General features: G+C 29.5%; 4 protein-coding genes across 9 annotated transcripts; 2 read left to right on the top strand and 2 right to left on the bottom strand.

Annotated features, from left to right (window-relative positions):
• The first annotated feature begins 234 nt into the window (after positions 1-234).
• On the top strand, positions 235-8,434 carry Rab11 (RAS oncogene family member Rab11). Of its 2 annotated transcripts, XM_011052038.2 has the most exons (5): positions 235-666; positions 2,852-3,047; positions 3,684-3,958; positions 4,688-4,844; positions 6,898-8,434. In XM_011052038.2, exons 1-4 carry the CDS (start codon positions 627-629, stop codon positions 4,822-4,824), a joined length of 648 nt encoding a protein of 215 aa, XP_011050340.1. In that variant the 5' UTR covers positions 235-626; the 3' UTR covers positions 4,825-4,844; positions 6,898-8,434. The 2 variants fall into 2 exon arrangements, with proteins under 2 accessions (XP_011050340.1, XP_087258890.1); XM_087402764.1 differs by lacking the exon at positions 6,898-8,434 and having other exon boundaries at positions 4,688-5,083.
• Positions 8,435-8,842: 408 nt separating this feature from the next.
• YL-1 (Vacuolar protein sorting-associated protein YL-1) lies at positions 8,843-12,487 on the bottom strand. 3 transcript variants are annotated; one of them, XM_011052036.2, is made up of 7 exons: positions 11,978-12,487; positions 11,679-11,833; positions 11,357-11,577; positions 11,088-11,270; positions 10,727-10,937; positions 10,395-10,607; positions 8,843-9,232 (listed from the first exon to the last, which is right to left on the bottom strand). In XM_011052036.2, the coding sequence occupies exons 2-7, from the start codon at positions 11,810-11,812 to the stop codon at positions 9,001-9,003; spliced, it is 1,194 nt and encodes a 397-aa protein (XP_011050338.1). In that variant the 5' UTR covers positions 11,813-11,833; positions 11,978-12,487; the 3' UTR covers positions 8,843-9,000. The 3 variants fall into 3 exon arrangements, with proteins under 3 accessions (XP_011050338.1, XP_011050337.1, XP_011050336.1); XM_011052035.2 differs by having other exon boundaries at positions 11,679-11,845; positions 11,978-12,485; XM_011052034.2 differs by having other exon boundaries at positions 11,679-11,880; positions 11,978-12,479.
• Positions 12,488-12,729: 242 nt separating this feature from the next.
• On the top strand, positions 12,730-16,734 carry pyd3 (beta-ureidopropionase pyd3). Of its 3 annotated transcripts, none has more exons than XM_011052033.2 (6): positions 12,730-12,983; positions 14,162-14,343; positions 14,794-15,038; positions 15,167-15,555; positions 15,756-16,073; positions 16,394-16,734. In XM_011052033.2, exons 2-6 carry the CDS (start codon positions 14,252-14,254, stop codon positions 16,466-16,468), a joined length of 1,119 nt encoding a protein of 372 aa, XP_011050335.1. In that variant the 5' UTR covers positions 12,730-12,983; positions 14,162-14,251; the 3' UTR covers positions 16,469-16,734. The 3 variants fall into 3 exon arrangements, with proteins under 3 accessions (XP_011050335.1, XP_011050334.1, XP_087258888.1); XM_011052032.2 differs by having other exon boundaries at positions 12,730-13,097; XM_087402762.1 differs by having other exon boundaries at positions 12,730-13,904.
• A 985-nt stretch (positions 16,735-17,719) lies between these two features.
• On the bottom strand, positions 17,720-24,255 carry Br140 (bromodomain-containing protein 140). Its single transcript, XM_011052031.2, has 8 exons — positions 23,646-24,255; positions 21,635-21,911; positions 20,542-21,385; positions 20,128-20,430; positions 19,528-19,702; positions 18,999-19,414; positions 18,477-18,848; positions 17,720-18,032 (listed from the first exon to the last, which is right to left on the bottom strand). Exons 1-8 carry the CDS (start codon positions 23,772-23,774, stop codon positions 17,852-17,854), a joined length of 2,697 nt encoding a protein of 898 aa, XP_011050333.2. The 5' UTR covers positions 23,775-24,255; the 3' UTR covers positions 17,720-17,851.
• Positions 24,256-24,418: the final 163 nt, after the last annotated feature.

Genomic DNA, 24,418 nt, shown 5'->3' with positions numbered 1-24,418 from the left:
TTAGATAAAAATCATTACGATTTAACGAACAGAAACACACTTATGAATCACAAAGCCGGAAAAAAGGGAACGAACAGCGGAGGATGTAACCGAAGCAGGCAAGCGACAACCCTCATAAATATCCATTCCCCCTCGATTTAGTCCAGGGTGCATCCCAAGGAGACAATGAGGAGATTCCCGTTTTCAAGCGAGCGCGGTCGGACTTGCGCGCAAGCGCACGCGCTCGAGGATTGCGCATGCGCGGTCCGTCAGGCCCTGGAGGGGCGTAGAAAGGAGGCCATATTGTACAGTTAAATTGAAAGAACGAAAATAATTGTATCGCCGTTGGCCGATCGCTCGCGCTCGTACCGCCATCGGTTCCCCCGGTCTTCTGTTCTCCCGTTATCGTTCGCGTGCGACGACGAATCCCTTTACTAACCGCTTTGCGTCGCTCGTTCACGTTCTCGGCGGAGCCAGGAGAAGCGAGAGAACTACGAGCACATACACGGGAGCCAATCGGCGGCTCCTTGGCCTTCTCTGCCCCCTTTGTATATAAGCCATACGTCGTCGCAGTAGCGCGGTTCCGATTCCCCGGGGGTAACCGACGTCGGTTCGCTAAGAAGTGCTTGTTGCTCGCTGCGGTCAAGATGGGCACTCGGGACGACGAGTACGATTATTTATTTAAAGGTAAATCACTACTTCGCTCTCTCTCTCTCTCTCTCTCTCTCTCTCTCTCTCTCACGCCCTTTCTTCCTCCCTTTCTCTTTCTCTCTCCTGAATGTATGACTAATTTTTTTTTTCATATTCGGAAGATGTTCCCCATCGTGATTTTCATTCTGCGATCGACGGGTATCGTTCCCATTTTCGTCGCGGCGACGATGTACGTCACGCCAAACGTCACCTCGTGAACGACGACCGACCGCGATCGTCTGTCCGTGGCGAAACGCGCGCGCGATGACATCAGAAATGATGACCCATCATCGCAGCTACGTCCCGCGGGGAGAGCGTCCTGTCGTGATTCCTCGGAGGCGACTTCCTGGTCGACGGCTCCGTCGATTTCAGACCTATCTCTCTCCCACCTTTCCTCCTACCTTTTCTCTATCCCGCCCCTAAGCTCGGCTGTTCTTTCCCCGCGCCGTGAAAAACGTCTGCGATTTATACATTACGTATGTAATTGGGCGCGATATAGACACGTATCGAATACGTGCGATGGTGTTATATCCGTTGTCCGTTGTGCGGGTATATACACGCATGAATCCGTGTGAGTGTGACATGTTTGAAATTTCTTTCGGCCTTGTCATTCCGCATCATCTGCACTTTCGTAGAATAGAAGGCGAGACAGAGAAAGAGCGAGAGAAGGGGAGGGGGAAAGAGAAAGAGATACTAGAAACGCTATCGCCAGCTCTCTCTCGTCAGCTGGTTGTATCTAAGAACCCAGATACACTGAAAAGCACAAGCAATGGAAACAGGGAATATCGTAAAGATAATAAACTTTGACCTATTAGAAACCATGTATCAATGCATATTTCTGATAAGTTGAAATCTATGTGTTTTCTCTATCTCTATTGTCTCTATGCTTATTATTGTTTTTGAGTCTTTATTTTCCATTGATTTTTTGAAACAGATAACACTAACTCCAGGTTTAGAAGTTGCTACCTGCAGGTTTAGAAGTTTGTAGAATCATTCGTTATTTATATTGCTATTTTATTGGTACTTGCATCAATTTAGTCGATCTTGACCTTTGACTTGATATAATATAATAGGATATAATGTAATCATATATTGTATTTGATCACTGTCACTGTCGTGATCTGAATACACAACGTTATAGGAGACAAATAAGCTGAATTAATTCTATTTTTTTGGGTTATTAAAACTTTTTTAATAAATCGTGATTTATATACAAAATCAATTGTATGGAGCTGATTTTAAAGATAGAAATTCTATATTTTTTTTTCTATATCAACAAAACTATTTGTGTGTTGAAAAAATTAAATGTTTAATACAAATTTAGTTTTAGATAAATAAGTAAATATGTATAATATAATGTATTATATGGTATACATATATATACTTATACATCATGTTTATATTTCTTACTTTGAAAGAGCAAACATATATCCCCGCCATGTCATATTTTCCATGCTTTATGTTTGAATAGCAATTTATAGAAAGAATAGTCATACGTACTATATATGCGTGCTTTACATGATCATGATGTGTCACTGATTTACTGATACCTCTGACACAACTTTTTTAGTTTCATATAATTTTTTCAGATAAAGATTTCTGTGCAATGTTTATTATTTTTACGACTTAATGTTTGCGTTTATTATTCAATGATTCTTTATTTTATGTAATGATAAGTATGAAATTTAAAATTTTACTTTATTGTTGGATTGAAAAATTGTTTGATTTTGGAAACAAAGTTATTCATTTTAAAACTGTTTCATAATATATAGTTTTTATGTAAGAAAAAGATTGTTTAGCAAAAACATAACAGTTTTAAATATCTTAAAATAATATATAAAATATAATATATTTTTTTATTTTGAACTACAAAATTTATATTTAATCTTCAAGATAATACGAAACACTAAAACATTTCGATCTCTGTCATTATCTTTAGGTAATAATATATAATCATAGCAATTATAGATACCTATAATTTCTTAATATTTTAAAGCAATTGCAATCAAGCAACTGTATATGAGTTAATATATCTAAGATGAGAGAAATAAAAATACAACTAGAAAACTATTTATCACAAAATGTTTCTTTTAATGGTTCAATGATTCTGTCAATCTCATGAAACTTAATCATTACAAAACATTTGTCTAATTAATAACATTTGTCTTCTTCGTCTTTTCAGTTGTTCTCATTGGAGATTCTGGAGTAGGAAAAAGTAATCTGTTATCTCGATTTACAAGAAACGAATTCAATTTGGAATCGAAATCTACCATCGGAGTCGAATTTGCAACACGCAGTATACAAGTAGATGGTAAAACCATCAAAGCCCAAATTTGGGATACAGCTGGGCAAGAGCGTTATCGTGCGATTACCTCTGCGTAAGTTTAATTTTACATTTAGGATAAAAAAATGTGAAGGTAATAATATAGCTTATTTACAATTATTTTAAGTAATGTCATTATATAAATTATAACATGAAAGTTACATTCTTTAATGTTACTAAAAATATTGAAAAACAAAAAACAAACAGAACATTCTTGACAGAACTTTTGTTCTCTAATTAAGTGATAGCATGTTATGAAAGCTTTGATTTTTTTTAAGTAAAAGTTACATTTTGTAGGCAGTTATTATTATTATTAATGTTATTATTAGAATGATTACATCATATTCAGATATTCTCACAATTAAATTTAAAAGAATAAGTTTTGAAAATTTGATATATTATGATCCAATTGAACTTAATAGAAAAATTATAATTGATTATGTATTAATGAGACTCTCTCTCTCTCTCTTTCTCTCTCTCTCTCTCTCTCTCTCTCTCTCTCTCTCTCTCTCTCATCAAAATTATTTTACTTTTAATTATATGATTAAACTTCTATTATTTTTTTAAAATTAATTATATATTTTTAAAAATGTAGACAAACAAAAGTGTAGAAACTTATTTCATCTAAAATTGATATTCATTAAACTTGATATACAACATATACATACATCAATAATCTTTCTCTAATTAGATATTACCGCGGAGCAGTTGGTGCACTACTCGTGTATGATATTGCAAAACACCTGACGTATGAAAATGTAGAAAGATGGTTACGAGAATTACGGGACCATGCTGACCAGAATATTGTGATCATGTTAGTGGGAAATAAGTCAGACTTAAGGCATCTGCGTGCTGTTCCAACTGACGAGGCTAAAGCGTTTGCTGAGAGAAATGGCTTATCTTTCATTGAAACATCCGCTTTAGATTCTACTAACGTTGAGACAGCGTTTCAAAACATATTAACAGGTAACTCTCTTAATTATAATTTTGTATATAGAATTTATTGTTTTCAAAAAATTACAATCTCATACTTTTTCCACTCAAAAATTAACTTTTTAATCAATTTCTTTTAAATTCAGATGCATATATAAAATCAAGATCTAACTATATGCTTTCCATTTAATGACAAGTTGACACAATCATTATCTTTCTTGAGATTTAGTGAATAATGAAGAATATCACTTGTGTCGAGACTTGTATTACCAAATAGAAAGCACGTAGTCTTTCTATTAATAGTTTCCTACGGAGCTATATTCTTATTCAATGTTGTTTCATAAAATTAGCATGTATTGAATTGATTATTATTGATATTAAATATTGGAAACCATGTTAAAACCGTAATAGTTAATATATTTTAGTAGCTTCCATGAAATCAATTATTAATGATACGTATGTGTAGTTATCAATAATATATATATATGTGCTATAATTTTTGGTATTATGAAATATAGAATTTTTTCATTTTACGATAATGCAAATTTGCAATATTACAATAGAATTAAAATTGTATGTTTTTCATATAATATTTGCATTAAAATACTATTGTAATATAATTTTTAAATATTTTTTAGTATCTAATACGTATTATACTTTATTAAGATAAATATTTGCCTGTATCAGAGTTAATATTTATTGTATGATAAACTTTATGCGTATTTTATTGTTTCATTTAATAAAAATTTTTTGTTTTTACAGAAATATACAGAATCGTATCGCAAAAACAGATACGAGACCCACCTGAAGGTGATACAATCCGGCCACAAAATGTAGAACAAATTGAAGTCAAACCAACGATGAATGCTGAGGGAGTGCGTAAGCAGTGCTGCCAGTGACTCACCTTGTTGCTTAAAATGTGTGTACACATATATACAGTATGAATATCATGGAAGTACAGTTGGGGATAATATTTAATTTTTAACGGAAAAGATTTCGTTTATGATGCAGTAAAAAGTTTCTGGAATGATCATTTGTATAATAGGATAGATTTAATATAAGGAAACTATATGGTTAGTTTATTATATTATTAATGTTAACTTGATTGTAAATTGAGTTAATTTTAACATATATCAAAATTAAATATTACTAAAGACACTTCTATCATGTTTCTTTCATTCCAATAATTTATATTCTACTGTGACCGTATTGAAGTTTATTTCTATCATGTATATATAACTACAAAATCTCTTGTACATAATTTTTTAAAATAATTAAAATAGTTAACTAAATAATTAAAATAATTAAAATATTTAAATTTTTTTCTTCAATGGATTGTATTGTAGATTTAGAATCTACATAAAATATTTCAAAATAACTAGATGTCTTTTTAATATATTTCTTGATTAATTCAAAATTGACACTTTCTCAATGGATATGTCAAGTCATTGTTTTTTTTGTATAACTAATGTTCGAAAATAAAAGATATTTGTGAATCAAATTTCAAGAGCAAATGAATAATAAAACTATACTCTTCAATAATTTTAAGAATTTAAATGTGAGACTTACATACAAAAACACTGAAAATTGGAATATCGATAATAAGGATAAATAAGGATTTCTAGAGAAAGAAAAGAAAATAAAGGAAATATGGCTTTGAATTCGTTAAAGAATTTGTTATTAAAAGGACCCAATGACTTTCGAATATTCTATATGTTAGATCATAAATGCTTTATAAAATATAAAAATCAGTTCGTATTCAACAATAAATATGTATCAATAAATATTTTGCAAATTATTTTTTATAACAGCTTACTTTTAAATTATTAAATACTTCAAAATATCTAAAGGTGGAATATCTTTAATATATTTATTAAACTAATTTTTTGTATATATAATAATTTTTCCACTAATATTATTAATGTCATATTTGATTCAATATATAATTATATATATATATATATATACGTATAGATAATATTTAAAAAATTTCGTGCTTTAATTTTTAATATGAGAGAAATCATTTCAGTCTTTCTTAATTATTATATAGTAATTATAAAATATTTCAATAATTCGAAATGAAAATATAGATTTCGAGCATTGATAGGATGATTCAGTATAATCTAGGTGATTTCTAACGTCATCATAAAGAAAGTTTACGTAAGCGTGGATGTGATTCTGAGTAATTACAGAATTATGTAATATTCGTAGATTCTAAGAAGACGTATCTATGATTTCATAATATTTATTTATTTAAACTTTTTTTCGCGTAATAGTAATAGTAATAATAAACATATTTTTGCATATAAATATAAAAAGAGAACGCAACAAAAAACAAAACTTTATTATTTTATTCATTGTTTGTAAAATTCTTTTGTTTTCCTTTAAGGTTTAAGCAATCATATATCCGTAATCCTTTAGAATCATTAATCCATGCTTGTGTTTTTTTTCTACTGAGAAAATTTCTTCAGGAATTAGATTCTGAAGTTATGCTATATGAAATATTGAGTACATTGTATACTTATTTATTATTATCCAAATATTTTTAAGCTTTTTCAAGTAAATTTTTTTTCAAAACTAATTCCATAATACATACACAATATTAATTTAATTATTATTGAGTTACTTAATCTCATACTTCAATAAAGACATGTATATGTTAATACTTGTACATTTAAATATATTTAAAATATGTCTGAGAAGATACATAAAAATATATAAAAAAGGTATGTTAATAATTCGAGTCAATAATAAAAAAGTATTTTATATATATATATATTTCAGAATGTATTTCTGAAATCATTAAATATATTTTGAAGTTTATTTCATGATTCTATTTATAATGTTTTTATTAGAAATAAATGTATAATCAATCATAGAACAATAATTGTCGTTTTTATTAATTAAATATACCTTCAAATTATTGCTTATAGTTTAAATGTTATAAAGAATTGTGTAATTTTGTTTTGCAGAAGCAGTCACACGGAGGAGAAAAAAGTGGGAGTACTAGTTGGCGGTAGATATAACAGGTGCATAACAGAACGAGAGTTAAGACTATGTGCGAAAGCATGTAATCTCGTATGTTAAGTTTTATCCTTATCTGTGCGAGAGAGGGTATCCATCAATCCATGTACGAATATGTATTATATGTTCGTGGAAATAATCAAGTAAGGATAAACGATAAAAGTAAAAGATTGTATGATGCTGTAAAAGAGCGCGAATACATGCGCACCATTCTGTCCGCGAAAAAAGATCATCTTTACTCTCTCTGTTTGTCTCTCTATCTGTCACGATATAAATTATGTTATAATATAAATAAATGTTATATTACTGCTTCTTTGTAATACACACATATATATATATATATATATATATATATAAATGACTTCTTAACGCGTAGCGTGATCGTGAGTATGTGAACAGTTTATGATCGTATATGCAATGAAGTATCATGAAAATACTATTATGCACTGCATATAGAAAAAAACAATATGATAATGGGCTTACAAGGCATATGATGGAAAAGGCGGTAAAAACAGCTTGAGATAGTCCTTTCTCGTTGCTCACTCTCGGCTCTTCGTAAATAATAGTACTAGTCTGTACAAGCTTGGGCACTACATGCTTTGGGATTACTTTATTTTTACATGGATCTTTCCAAACTTCTTACCGGATAAAATTATATAAGGACAATTATAAAGAAAGCTGTATAGAGTAGGCGTTTTTCAAAACCCTAAAAGATGTTGCTTTCTGTGTGGCTGTAATATGTATAATACGTTAACGTCTCACGAGCTTTTATTGTATCCTAAATAAAATAGAGAGTGAGTAAGGTATTGATAAATCGAAGTCTATTTCTCGATGGATTACATAAAAAATTAACGGTTTGAAATTTATCACTTACAATAATCTTTAGGAAGATAATTTAAAAAAGTAAAATAATGCAAGATAATTATAGTGCATCGTGCGTGCGTTTAACTTGATTTATAGCGTGTATAATTTATATTATCGCGATATATATATATATATATATATATATATATATATATATATATACGTTGTAAGAAATGAGAAATCCGTTGCTTCTCGAAGCAATCTTAAAAATGGTAAGATAATCATCACAAATATAATTACCATTTGATATAGCGGGCTTATTACTTTGTTATGAACATATACACACATACACACACATACATGAAACTCAGAACTGTAATATGTATAAGCGATGTCAAAGTGACCATAGTTTTCTACAGATATTTTTGAGTTATTCTGTATCCGTAGGCCACAAGCTACAAAACTTAGGAAAGGCAAATTATAATTTCCTTTAAACTAAGTAGAATAAATTTTATATATATATATACATACAGCAGAAAAATATGATTTAAGATATAAGATTGTTTCATCCTCAGTTAAATACGAAAAGATATTACATCTATTCTATAACAATAGATTATTAATAATGCCTTGTATTTCGTTATTTTATTAATAAAATACCAAACTTGCTTTTAAGATAAATGATTACATTGAATGTATCCATAAATATTTGACATAAGTAATATAACCATTTTTACGTTGTGATAGAAGTAATTTTACTACTCCCTATGGAATATAATTTGTTACCGATGTAAAAAAAAGGAACTAATTGAGAAATAAATATGTTATATATATATATATAATTATTTTATGCAATATAATAAATATTGTATAATTGCTGAAATTATTTCATGTATAAAAAAATGTTCTCAAGTCATAAAATTATAATATATGAAAAAAAAAAAATTATATATATATATATATATATATATAGACATACAAAATATTCAATCTTATATTTTTAATTTGTAACTTGTTATAAATTTATAGTGTTATAATTTATATATTATATACACAGCATTAAAAAGATGCATAAAAATAAATTAGATATTTTATAAAGATAGTGGATTTTATTACATATGCATAATAAAATTTATTATACGTTTAAAACTTAATTTAAGCTTAATTTGGCAGAAATAACAAAAACTATTATTAAAAAATTAACATTTTAAATCTTAAATTACTTACATTACTTATAAAGCAAAAGATTATGAAGACACGGGTAAAGATGCTGACTCCAGACGAATAGTGTTCCTCTGAGAATTATTATGATTTTTCTGTCGCCATTCAAGCCATCGCGATAATTCTGGACTTTGAGAGGCATCATTAAGATCAGTCCGACCTTCTAACTGCTGATAATATGCTTCTCGAAGCAATCGAAAGGTCTGTACATTTTTATACGGTAATTGTGTCATAGGATCTAAATACTTAGCAGCCAACCTATCAATTCAAAAAATTATTTTTTTTTAAATGCTAGATTATAACATTAATTCTTAAATACCACATGAAAACAACACTTGGATATGATATATTCAACTCAAATCGATCGCTTATAACTTTCATAAAAATGAAAGTATTGCAAATAATTTTATTTAAATCAAAATGCCAAACATTAATCCTACTGTTCAAATTTATATAATCTTATTATTTGGATCAATGTAATTAAAAATCTTAAAAAACAAATAAATAAATTACATTTTAAGTCAAACACAATAAATCAGTAGAATTAAGAAATATAACGATATCAAATATATATATATATACATATATATATTTTATACACACACACACACACACACACACACACATATATATCTTTATTGATAAAAAAGTTTATGCAATGAAAAAGCATCGGAAAAAAGTAGAGTATAGAATCCAACCGAAATTTCGATTTCGGTTTTGGTCAGTGTAGGTTGGCAACGTACCGATGTGCGTTTAAAAAACAAATGTTCGATTTTAATTATTAATTCATTGGCTACATTCAGCAGAACACAACAGTTTTGCAAACTTTGTAAGTTTTATGATTCTCTGCTGAGATTGAACCATTCTTCTTAATCTAAAAGCATAACCCAATCAGCGAGAAAGAAAACTTCTAACAGTTGCAAAATAAACGTTTTGCTAAACGCAGCCATTGATTAAGCTTAAGACAATTTGAGTACAAACTTTATATGATCCTGATAATAACAACTGATTTGATTTCTTTAAAAATTGAGAATGCAATATTGGTATATTATTATAGTTAGATATTTTAATAAAATCTTGTATTTTAAAGAGTATGAATTTGTCACGATTTCTGAAAAAATCATAAAAAATCTCTGTAAAATTAATCCAAAAATGTCGATTTCGGCCGAATAAAATGTGATTCCGTTAACTTCTCTCTCTCTTTTTTAGTAAGACTTATCTAAGTTTCGATTTTGATTTCGGCCGAAATTGAATGATAATCGAATATTTGTTTTCGATTCCGGAAGTCAAAATGTAGTTTCGGTCGGACTCTAGAGTATGCTAAAAACGCATTTAAATTTAAAGGTTAATATTAATTTTTTCATAAATAATAAAATATAGAAATACGCAATTGTAAGAAACTTTTAAATAGTATTTTTACCGCGTGATTGCACACAAAGGTTTCAGTGGTGGCCTTTGTTGTGTCGATTTCTTAAATACATCTGAATATGATTGTTCGTTTTCAAAAGTAATAAACGTTCGTTCATAAAATGTCCCAGTTTCTTCGCCATGTATCTTTTTAGAAGCAGAGGGAGCAGTATCTATAGATTTCTCTTTATTATCATCTTTTCCATCTATTTTTGACTCTGTTTCACTGAAATTTATTAAATTTTAATTACAATATATTAAATTCAGTATTTTGAAAACTCGGACTTACCTCTTATTTATACCTTTCTATATTTTATCAGAAAAAATTAAATAAATGAAATATACCTTTTCTCTTTTTGAGAGCTGTCAAAACCTGTATTATTAGAATTCCCTTTTCTCTCATCGTCACATTCAACATTGATTTTTTCTTCTTCATTTACTTGAGATAATACCATGACTGGCATAGACAATGATTGATATCTAATCATTGGTCCAACATGCGTTTTCCTCACAGTCCTTGTAGTCTTTTTTTCATTTTCTAGTTTCTGATACTTTTCTGCAAGTGTAGAACATATATAGCTTAAAAGTACATTCTTAAAGGTACATTTTTATTTAATCTTATTTTTTATTTTATTTATATTTTCTTCAAGAAAGAGAAAATATCCAAATAAAGAACATTGTTAAAGGTATTTTGTTTTACATATACCTAAGGATTTCAAATTAAGCTCCTCTGTTTGTAACGCTTCTTCCAATAATTCCTCCTGAGTAGGTTTCCATATATCATGCTTTACAACTTTCACCTTTCGCCTTTGATCCTCGTTTCTCTCACGCAAACGTTTCTGTGTAGCTGCTGACTTTGCAGCAGTAGAACGACGAATTGATTTCCTTTCTACATAACATAATAAAGTAGATATATAATAAAGTAGGTATTAAAAAGAAAACATTTAATATATTAATATGCTAAATATTTGTTACCTATACTATCTACACAAATCTTTTCTTGTTTTGGTTGTTTTATTTTTTTCTCCTTGGGCGCTGAATATGTATGCAATGTGGCAGGTTTAGGCTCCTTATATGCTTTCGTTATTAATCTACGTTTCTTTTTCGGTCCTTCTTGTTCAGTATCAGAAACTGGCTCATCATTTTCATCAATGCTGAAGTCCGAATCCACTTCATCCTCAGCTTCATCTTCTTCCCTAAAATTCAATCGTTCATACACTTTATTATGAGTTTTTGTTACATTAATGTAATAGAGGAATAAATGTAATAAAATTAATAAATTATAAAAACCACAAACAAGTAATCATGATCCTGTTCTACTTCGTCAAAGCCACCATATGTAGTTTTGTAAAAATCATCTTCCTCTTCTTCGTTTAACAACCTTGCCATTTTATTGCCAGCATTTGCACGCTTTTCCCTTGTCGCAGCCATCGTAAGAAACTTTCTGTCCAACTTTTAATAAAACTAATACATATACGTTATCTAATTATATCTTGCACCTTAAAGATTTTGAAAAGGACAAATGCAAAAATGTTAGACATTATTTTAATAATTGTTGTTGATAAGTCATTGTATTATAAATAAGATTAGATATACCTATATAAGATCAGAACCTTCAATCTTGTAATATTCAATCCTATTTCAGTATTTCTTTCCCCAGTTTACATTTAATAAGGATTTTTATTATTTTATCACTCGTTAAGAAGTTCACAAATATATGAATACTTTGTTCATAAATTTTGTTGTACTTCATCCACGAATGCATGCAGGTATTAGTTGTTTACAAACAATCACACCTCGACAATATCAACATCAGTCGATATTTCTATAAATTATGGCAGAGAGAAACCTGAGAGAAACTATGTCGGCCTTTTTTATGTTGTGCTGAGTTCAGATTCCTACTTGAGTGTCACTTTATCCTTGTTGTTGTCCTACGTTAGACAAGAATGACATGACACCTACGGAGCAGCTAGATGGGAATTTGAACACGCCTTTACCTAAAGTCATTAGATTTATAAAGTATCGCAATTTCAGAACTGATGCGTTAAAATGGCCGAAGTGCACATAGTACACGATTTAAAGTACACATTGGGTACAGTTGGATGCTGCTACACATGTGATGTGTACTTTTATGTTCCCGAACAGTTCTGAACTGTACTTACATGTACCCTTTGTGCACTTTTATGCATTAGGGTGATATTTCATTCGTGCGTTGTTGTCATATGACAAATATGTGCAGAACAGAGAGGTCCTCGGATCTCTCTCTCCTATAGCCAATCAACAGGCTTGAAAAATTTGTCATATGACAAAACGCATAAATGAAATCACCCTTAAACTTCTACACAAATAAATCCGTATTAAACTAAAAAAAACACATATGTTCTGTTTTCTATTCCTGCACTAGACTACATTAGTATTCTCTTTCTCACTTTCAATAAATATCAAACATGTACCTATCTTACTTCAAGTTCCAAAAGTATACACTAGTTCAGCCACAGAAAACAAACCTATAAATTAAACATTCGTATTCTTTTGGTCATAAATAAATTAATTACAATTCAAAATCATTTACATACTTGACGGATTCATTTTCCTAAATAAAGTACGTATCATGATGGAAATAAAAAGTACTTCCATCATGTGTTCACGTATCATTCGCACACATTGAATCGTACAGATAAGATAAGCCTATACTATACTCTGTTATAAAAATTCTGTATGTATTTTTCACTATTATGCAATAAGTATTCTTCAATTAATACTCAGTTCTATTATTAAAAATTGTAACTATATTGTAACAAATTGTAAACATAGAATACTTTCCATTTGTTAACACAAGCTGATATAATTAATGTCATTTTATCTTTGTTATTTATGAAATGTCAAGAAAGATAAAATGTGTCGAGTATGTCGACTTGTATCACAAAATGGAAAGCTTCCATAATAAACATATTGCCTTACGTATAATAAAAATTAATCACTCTGCGAGATACAAGTTCTGGTCATTACATTCATTACATAATTCTTATTCTATAGAACATGTATTTTCTCATTCTACATATATAAACAATGAAATGCTTATGTACTTATGAAATAGTGCCGAGACATTACCATGTTATACTTTTTTATATCTTTTCATGTTTTTTTTTATACTGCTTCCTATTTACTAATATAATTAAGTCAACATATTACATAAATGTCGTTTTATCTTTTTTGACAATTCTATTCTAACAAAGATAAAAAAATATTTCTGTGGATTTATATCATCAAATGGAAAATTCTTATATTGTGTCATCTAAAAAGTATCCGCGGTTTTTTGTCACTAAATGGTGTTGATGGCTATCAACACTATCTAGTGACAAAAACTGCGGATACTTTTTAGATGATCCAATATATTTGTATATAATTCTTTCCCAATGTATGTACATACATTTATATTATTTTGTAACGAATAAAATAAGTTTGAATAAAATGAATTTATTTTGTTATCAATACGATACACTCTGCTAAACAAAAATTAAAGGTAATTTGACTTCAATATTAATAATTTTTCAGTTAACAATATAAACATAATATAACAATTTTTAATAAGAAATTATATAATTGATGTTACTATTAGCTTGTATTCAACAGATATTATAACATATACAATATTATAATGTATAATAATATTACAATTATAACGTAACATAAAAATCTTTTAAAATTTCACAGATATCTGTAATGTCCTTCAGATGTTTGTCTCCCATGTTGTCTAATCTTGTTTTTACTGTTTGGTAGATGTGACAGTGGGGAGAAGTACTATCGCATTTATAAAACCTCAAGCTTCAAGATTATTCAGTCAAAAAGCAAGTCAGCAAAGTAGCAATCATGACCGAAACTGTGGAACAAATTTTAGAGCAATATGTACCACAGAATAAATTGGCTGAAGTAAAACGTATTTTATATGGGCATCCATCTACGTAAGATTTTATATTGCAAAATATATATCTTTTTCTATTTATATATATATATATATATATATATATATATATATATATATCACTTATATAAGAACATTTAACCAACGTTCCTATCACGTTTAAATTATAAGAACATTTATTTAATTATACTGATTAAAAAAAAATTAAACTGCGAATAATGATGTGTATGTTTTTATTTTGCAAATATTAATCTTATAACTATTTGATCACAATAAAAAGTATTTAATTATAGCAATTTGTTTGCTTAATACATATTTATAATATATTGAATGTATACTTGATTAGAGAATACAAGAAATTTATAATATAAAGTTCTTAATAGAATATAATTTTGTAAAACAGAGTTAAATTTAAATTACGCACAACATAAGTTTATTTGATGTTAAAAAGTTGAAGCAATATACCCTTATTATTTTGTATTATTTTTAGTCCATTAGGTATAGAATATGAAGATAGAAATTTTGAAGTAAAAGGATGGCAGATGCTTAGTCGAGTCCATGAAGAGCTTCGTGCCCCACGTCTAGTTCGCGTTGGACTGATTCAACATAGCATAGTAGCACCAACAACGGATCCTATTCAAAATCAGCGAGATGCAATACATAATAAAATTAAATCATATATTGTACAAGCAGCTCAATACAACGTTAACATTCTATGTCTCCAAGAAGCATGGCGTATGTGAAAAATCTATTAGTTATATATAATATATATAGTTATGAAATTATATTGTATAATATTATAATTTTATTATATATGCAATATATAAATTTATATAATAATATATCTATACGATTAATTGCAGCTATGCCGTTCGCTTTTTGCACGAGGGAAAAGTATCCATGGTGCGAATTTGCCGAGGATGCTGAAACGGGACCTACAACTGTGTTTTTATCTGAGCTCGCTAAAAAATACAACATGGTAATAGTATCACCGATTTTGGAGAGAGATTCTATTGATGGTGATACTATCTGGAACACCTCCGTGGTGATCAACACAGATGGTACAGTCCTTGGGAAACATAGAAAGAATCATATTCCTCGTATCGGGGATTTTAACGAATCGACTTACTACATGGAAGGTAACACAGGGCATCCAGTGTTTGACACTCCCTTTGCACGCATCGCGATTAACATATGTTACGGACGTCATCATCCATTGAACTGGTTAATGTTTGGCTTGAATGGAGCGGAGGTGAGTCATAGATTATTAAGTATTTCTAAATAAGATAATAAATAAATTTGGCGTGTAACATTATTTCTTATAAAATTTGAAATTGATTTTTTTTTTAGAAAAAAAATTTATCGTTTCACAACTTTCCTAATTTCATAATCTAATCGATATATAATCTTATCCGCATTTCTCTTTCATATAATCTCCTTTATATTTTTCAGATTGTTTTTAATCCATCTGCAACTATTCAAGGATTATCAGAACATTTATGGCCAATCGAAGCAAGATGCGCCGCGATAGCAAATAGTTATTACACTTGTGCTATCAATCGCGTAGGAACTGAGCATTTTGCAAATGAATTTACTTCTGGTGATGGAAAACCAGCGCACAACGACTTCGGATTCTTTTATGGTTCTAGCTATATTACTGCTCCTGATGGCTCGCGAACTCCAAGTCTAAATCGGCACAAAGATGGACTTCTCGTTGGAGAATTGGACCTCAATATGTGTCGACATGTGAAAGATATTTGGGGATATAGGGTGAGTGTTTCATATTCTCTTATTATTCGTTGTATATATATATAGAATAATGTATAAAATCATTAAGTAATAATACTGTAGATATTTAGTGAACGGAATTAATTCACATAATAAAAATGTATGTACTTTAAACTTACTCGAAAAAACGAATTGTTTGAAAAAAAAATGCACAGAGATTTGAATGAATTGTTATTAAAATATGATTGTGATAAGGAATATATATTTTATCGAAATATATATTCTAAAAATTCTTTTTTACCTTCAATTTTATACTTCTATTCAAATTCTACTTTGTTTATTTTATTTGTTGTATCTTTTAGATGACACAACGGCTCGACATGTATGCTAAAGAACTTGCTGAATACGTTTCAAAACGGGATGGTAAACAAGATTAAAAACAAAACAATTACACTTATAAAACCTTTACAAAGTTATAAATTAAAATTAATAAGTTTATCAATTTATAAATTTTGATAAATTCAAATTTAAATGTTCTTGCATCATCTATTGCTATTAAATGTGGTCAATTTTCAAATTTTTAAGAATAAAATTCAATTCAATATTTCGCGCTTCAGAGTCAGCATAGATTAGATTGAAAATGTTTAAAATGAGTGAAACAAATTTTTCTAAGGTTAATAAAATTTATATTTTTCTATGCAAACGATTTATTTATTCCATGTGATTTTTACATAAATTGAAATTCATATACATGAACTTCCATAAAACTTTTCATAAAATTATAGTTTCTAGTATCACTTTCTAGTTTCACTTTCTTGTGTTTTAATAAGATTTGTAAAATTTATATTTTATATATATTTATTAAAAAATTTGCATTAATCTAAAAACTTTTAATTGATGGTCAAAGTCTCGCTATAAATGCTTCGAAACATGATTTATCAATCAGAAGAAAGAATTTTACTAAGTAATTGACCAAATATTTCAAAACATTTACAACATCATGTCAATATAATTTGTAATAACATTTTGTACAATATTTAATATATAAAACTTATCTATTTTCAAATTTTATTTTCATGAATTGATACACTAATTTATGATTTTATACAATAATGGGATTATTTATACAATAGATAATTTATACAATAACTAATTGATAAAAATAAAATTTGATAAAAATATTTATACAATAACTAATTGATAAAAATAAAATTTGATAAAAATATTTATATACTTATAACTTTTCAGAAATATTGTTATTATTATGCTGACTATCAAATCAATTAGATTTGTAATATATTTTGGATATATATTTTATATCGAAAAAAGATTATAAAAAACATATAATTTAGCTAAACTCGAAAACTGTATGTCAATTACACAATTGTATCATTATAGCTTACAAGTAGAAATATAAAGATTTTTTTCATAAAATATTTAACATAAATATTTAATTATAGAATATCATGTTATTATATATACAATAAATATTATATTATGTGAATATTTTATTTTTTAGGAGATAATAATGATGCAATTATGTAATTGATATATATAGCTTACACATGCAGCTAATTATAAAGTAAAAAATAAAATTCTAATAAAGCCTAACCTTTAGTTATATATTGATATTAGCGAAATCATTATAATATATAATTATTGGGGTTCAAAATATAAATAATTTTAAATCTTTTTAAATTATATATTTTATGTATTATAAATACCTATTTAATTATACATTTATATTTTACATAATACCTTATTATAAAATTTTCAGATTATACTTACACATTTTATTCTCTATTGTATTTACAATAAAATTATCCAGTGGACGTACTGTCTACTACCGCATTATGTGTTTGTTTGCGGTAATGTAAAGCTTCTTGATAAGCTTTCTTTACGGCTTTTCTGTCCGTAGGTTTACGTGATTCGATTAATTTTGCTTCGTCCACTTCGTGTGATACGCCAAGTTTTTCTAATTTCTCACCTGGCAGCCATTGCCTGAAAAATGTTACATTGTAATATTTTCACTGTTTGTTACTTATGTTTGCTTTTATGAAATTGAATATTTTTACTGTTTGTAAATTACATGTTTGCTTTTATAAAATTGAAAAATATTTATTTTGCAAAATTTATTTGTAATAATATTTTGCAAAAGAGTTTGTATCTTCCTGCTTTGAGATTATCTTTCCATGCGATTAACATATTTGTTGTATCATATATAAATATAAAAACATGTATATACGAAAAATATTTGTACGTACATATGTATAATAAATAGAATACTTTTAATTAAAAATGGAAATATTTTCTATCAAAATTTGTTTTCAATTTTTTTAATTGATATAATATTTTTAAATCGGAATTAAAATTTATTATTTCTTTTACTCTCACTAAAAATGCATATTAAATATCTTATATCTTTCTACATTTATGAATAATTACCATGTGCGTTTTGTATCAAAGAAAAGCACAAGAAAAACTGGCTCTTTGTAATTATCTGCAAGCGCCAGAACATCATCAGGTGGTGCTGGAATCGGCACCCCTTTATGTATAGTGCCTCGAGGTGTATTAGGATCAATGATTAAGGCTGGATACCAAGGATATCCACGACATTTAGCCCATACCAGCTGCAAAGCTTCTAAGCCACTACCAGTGTTCGTTTGTTTAGTTTCGTTTTCTTTTTTTGTATCGATAGTCTCTTGTCGTTGCTTCTGCTCTTCTGGATCAGGAGAGGTGGATCTACTTGTGGGACAGCTGCTACAACTCGATGATTGACTTTCTCCTTCACCCACATCACTATCCATTGTTCCACTCCTAGAAGTATTAGTTGTGTACACAAGTTTTTATAACACACATTTATTAACATAAGCCAATTATAAGCATTAGAAAAAAAAGCATTATTAAAAATTATCTTGTGTGTGTGTGTGTGTGTGTGTGTGTGTGTGTGTGTGTTTGTACGATTACCTATATATTTTAAAACTATCACTTTGTTTCTTTTTATCATCTTCCGGAAGAAACATTTGACTGCTTTTAGCATTACGCGCTCTAGCTTTGCGAGTGAACAATACTGCTGTTCTCCTATTTACTCCTCCGCCAATTTCCTTCTCATTGGACTGTGATTCTGTTTCCACACGATTACGATTCGATCTTTCTCTCTTTCTAGATTTAGAACCGATTTGTTCAGGTTCAGAGACTGGATTAACCTCAGGAAAGTCTTTACGAGTCTGTTCTATCAAAGCTCCACCTTGTTCTTTCATTTTCATTCCTGCTCGATAAAACATAGTATCTTTGCGATTATATGCCAGGCAATTGCTCACCATTAAATTGAAATCAGTCTCCAAAGCCGAGAGTGTGTGGTATTCATGCTTTTCTAATTTTGCCTGTAATGAAAAATATGACATATAATTATGGATTATATTTTGATGAGGTGATGGAGTCATGAAATATATTTTAACAAGTATAAACATAAGCAAACGTAATGTAAAATTATTACCTGCATAGTAGAGAGATCCATAGGATGTGATACTATTTCGAGATAATCTGGGACTTCTTTGATATTAACTGGTTGCCCAAATACATCATTTGTATCTTTCGCCTTTATAGCTTCTAACAATGTACGTAAAACACTTTCAAATGGTCGCAATTGAAGCCATAAACACTTTTCCTTTCTGCAATCAAAATTTTTTTTTCTTAAAATTAATATTTAAAAAGAAATATATTTTATGATGCGTATATAAATTGGCATTATAAAAAAGTATTCATTAAGTTTTTTTTTTAAATCTGCAGGTTTATTTTTCTATCTTATTAAGTACTGAGGTAAAAAGTAGTGTAAAAAGTACTTTTACCTCTGAAGTTGGTCCCTGGGACATTGATTCAAAACAACTAAAATAAAAACAGAAGAATTTTATAAAATTATGTTTTATTAATTAAACCATCATTAAATCAGTCTTTATGAAAGTACTTTAATAAAAACAGATGTAGCGTTTTGTTTTTTTCGCGTGATCCCATGGACCAATCTCAAGGTTGAGGGTTAATGCCAATTTTTATCAATAAAACCGATGTCTATATTATTCATAGTCGTAGCTATACTAACACTTTGCATAATTCTTTTTTTAATTTTTCACGCTTCCGTACTAATTCACATAGCAATCGTGCACGTTCCAAATCTTGACGTAGACATTGCCAATATTTAAGATGACGGTACAATTCTCCTCGCAATTCACCATCATGCGTCGGCGAAGAGGGATGTTCTCCAAGCGGAGGTGGTCTAGATTGTGGATGAGAACTTTGCAATCTTCTAAGAAGTGGAACACCGTTTCTATATTGCCGTTTCAGTGTCCAATAAGCAATAAGACGTTGTATTAATTGGCTTCTTTTTGGTATCCCTTCCGCTAAACTGATTAAATTAAATAACAAATATAAATCTAATAATTCATTAAAATGGTTTTATTATACAGTATGTTCAAATTGTATTTACTATAACCACAAAATAAAATTGTTGTATTACCTAGCAATTTCCCTGATCCTCTCGGGTGGTATGGTTGGAATGGAAATAACAGGCGCTGATGTGCTCTTTTTGTTAGCTATTGCTCTCCTTCGCGCATCCACAGGATTCGTGGAAGGCTGATAATCGGCCGGTGTATGTGTTTCACAGAAAGCTGTTTTTTGCACCAACATTGGTTCACCATTAGTTGGCTGTACCGTTCTCATACGCATACATAGACCAGCTTGCTGAGCACAAGTCACATGGAATGCTGAGTAACAGTTGCTCTTGTGACACTGAATGCACGCGCCAGCTCCTTTGCGCTTACATATGTAGCACATAAGCTTCCAACGAGCTTGTGGTATACTCTCTATACTATCGATGGGTTCCAAAAATACAGTGTTAGCAAATCTTACTTCTGGTACCCATAAAGCGCATACTACATGAGCCCATGTCGCAGGACGATCGGTCTGTTTGAAAGCACCGCCTCTATTCGGACAGAGAATGCAATCTACTGCCCTGGATGGACTTTGTAGGCACCTTCTACACAACCATTGTCCTTCAGGTATATACGGTACACCATAACAATCTTGATGAACAGCAAGATTACACATATCACAAAACAGAATTGCGTTACTATTCTGACACTCTCCGTCCATGCAAATGCAACATACTGCATCTTCATCTGCAGCAATACCACCTCCGCCATTAGTTTGTTGCTGGAAATACGACTCTTTCTCTAGTCTGTCCATCAATAGTTCAAATGTATCAGGTTCCAATGGAGGTGTTAATCCAGAAGCCAACCTTCTTTCATTAACAATAGAAAGCCATGCATTGTCTTCTTCATCTAAATCATATTCTACTTCTCCTGTCAAAATAATATTTCAAATGATAGTAACAATAATATATGTGTATAGAATATGGAAGAAGAAAATGGAAGTTCATATTACAGTAAGAACATATTTATAACATATTTATAACATGTTAAGTATGATATCTGAGAGGTACAAGAAATGGATATTATAGATGCTTAATTAATGAAAAAAATACTGTAATATATAATTAAGCAACATTTGAACATTACATTATATTATATAAATAAAAAAAAATATTTTACCATCAAGTTCTTCACCACTACGCTCCATAAATCTAATATAAGAATTTGGAAGTGGCTTAGCCTCTCCTAATTGATTCTCATAGCCTTCTATTGGCTTAACAAAAGCAGTGGGTAAAGTATTAAGATTGTTCTTGTCTTCTTTTTCTTTTTCCAGTGATGCTGTATTACTTTTCTGCATTTTCTCATCAAACATATTTGAATCCATAGAAATTATAGGAATTGCGTCTAAGATAGCTAACTTAATTGATTTATTTCCATCTTCTCCTATAGGATTTACCTTAAATATCACATTATCAATATATAAATAAATAATTCTGAACAATTATTTGTTTGTTAAAAATACATACAGAAATATGAGATAAATTATTTAATAACTTATATACTTTTAATGCTACAGAAAGAACCCTGCACTAATCTTATGTAAAATGGATCCCAATCAAATTGACTGAAATTTTATTATAATGTAGATCATGATGTCCTGATCAAAAGTCCTCAGGGCACAAAGATTCAAAAATGGACTTTTCGAGATAAGTTGAATGTCAAATATTGGAAATATGGCTAAATTCCAACATTTGATTTCCAATATCTCGAAATCTGTTCATTTTTGGATCTTCTATGAGGACTTTTGATCGGAACATCATGATCCTTTATGAGAGAGAGAGAGAGAGAGAGAGAGAGAGAGAGAGAGAGAGAGAGAGAGAGAGAGAGAGAGAGAGAGAGAGAGAGAGGGTGTATATATATTTTATTATTAAAATAATAAATTAAACAATAATTGAGATTAATATATTTAATCCATCCAATTTGTACTTTCGAAATTTTATTCACCTGAACACTTGAACTAGCTATTTGTATGCAACTTGAGATCTAATTCCGTATTAAAATAAATATTTTTTTACTTTAACTTTTACTAGTGGATAGAAAATTTTAGATTCTGTATAAAGTCCAAAAAATACGTTAAATTAAGTAGTTATAGAATGTTCTTTGTAACTGAACTAATATACTTAAACGAGACAACAAAAGTAAGATAAAAAGTTTGAAGATTAATCTATAATGTATTTTTTGCTTTCTGTTTCTTGCTTTTTACATTTTACTTGTTTCTTTCTTTGTGACTGTTTTGTTGATAATAGCATTCTGCAGAGAAAATTGATTAGTGAGCACTCAGTATTTCTTTAATATGATTGATTCTTGCCTTTAGTTCTTCATTGGATCTAAATATAGAAATATGTAGTATGATTGATTTATACATTTAGTCTAGTGAAAGATTACCCTGGATCTACAATAGATTTTTAAGCCGTAAGTCATAAAGAATGAACGAATCATAATTATTTTTATTTGACTGTAGGTCAATTTCTTAAGGTTTAAGGCTTAAAAACCTATTATGGATCCGGGTTTAAGGGCAAGATCAATCATATTAAAACATTTTTTACAACTGTTGCAAAGCTGTTTTCTGTGCTAAATCATATATTTTGTTTAGTGTTTCTTGTCTTGTCTAAAGTTTCAATTTTCTTAGGCAACAGAAAACAAAGAAACATGATAAGCGACAAAAATGAATAGAAAACAAAGAAAAATAGGATAGAAGGCAAAAAGGCAAAAGTGATGTAAAGTGATAAAAAGCAAGAAACAAGAAACACATCATAGATTAGATTTTATCAATGTGCTCTGTATTTCTTGTTTCTTATTTTTTATTTTTTGCCTGTTTCCTCTTTGTGACTCATTTTGTCCAATCGTATTTCTTATGTTTTTTCTGAAGTTTGTCAACTTTTATCTCAAGAGATTTTTTTTGCTCAAAAATTTTTGCACTTAAAAACGAGATAAAATATATTTGGATACCGAAGAGAAAGAAAGAGAAGATTTTAGACACAAAAAATACAAACAATACAAAGAAACCTTTAGGTAATAGAAAACAAACAAGAGAAAAGGCAAAAATAAAATGCAAGAAGATACAAAAGTACATAGCACGTAGCTTTTAGTACAATAACAAAAGAACAGGTCTTTGTGTGTTTATTCATACCAAAACATATTTTGCTGCTTCCTGGCTGCTGAGTGTCTCTGTGTTTGTAGGACTCGCACTTTCATTGGGTATGCCTATTCTGTTTCTCCCTATCTTCTTATTCTTCTTATTCGATTGCGGCGTATTCATATTCGTTTCAGTTGTGATAAACTCACGTATTACCCAATCTTCGATGAACGTCGCTTTAGGTAACCTATTAAGGAGCTACAGCAATACCATGTGCAAGTATAAATAACAATTACATTTCAGCCATGGCATATGGAAACAATCATCTTTTCATTAATCTTCTCTAATTCCTTCAGTGATGAAAGAGCTGGCTCTTACTGTTCCGGTAGCTTATTCTATCAGTAATATCAAAGTATTTGGAGCAGATACAAATATTTGTTGGAAGCGATCACAAAAGTAGATAATTTCATTGGAAACTCTTCAAAAAATATTGTGTCCGCACTCGGCGTCTCTTCTAATGTAACTTTAATCTGTTTATCAGTAATCTACACAGCGAAAATCGACGAAAACTATGAGAGTCGGTACAATTCAGCATCACATTTGAATGAATGATCGTAACCGATACAAGTGTGTGCCAGAGACACAATTGCCAACTTGAGGTCGAATTTTCCCTTTACGATCATCAGTTTTGTCGAGCTCACTGATTGGTTGTTGGCTAAAGCACGTCAAGCAATTTCAATTATTCCCTAGTCATCGACCAATCGGCGCATTGGTGATTTGTCCACGCGAGCGTCGATCGTTCGAGTTGCCCATCTATGAGTCACGTG

Source organism: Acromyrmex echinatior, chromosome 2 (assembly GCF_024713525.1).
Source record: "Acromyrmex echinatior isolate Ae372 chromosome 2, ASM2471352v2, whole genome shotgun sequence".
NCBI lineage: Eukaryota > Metazoa > Arthropoda > Insecta > Hymenoptera > Formicidae > Acromyrmex > Acromyrmex echinatior.
The sequence above is the reverse complement of the archived record's forward strand: the minus strand, read 5'-3'. Positions and strand labels throughout refer to the sequence as shown.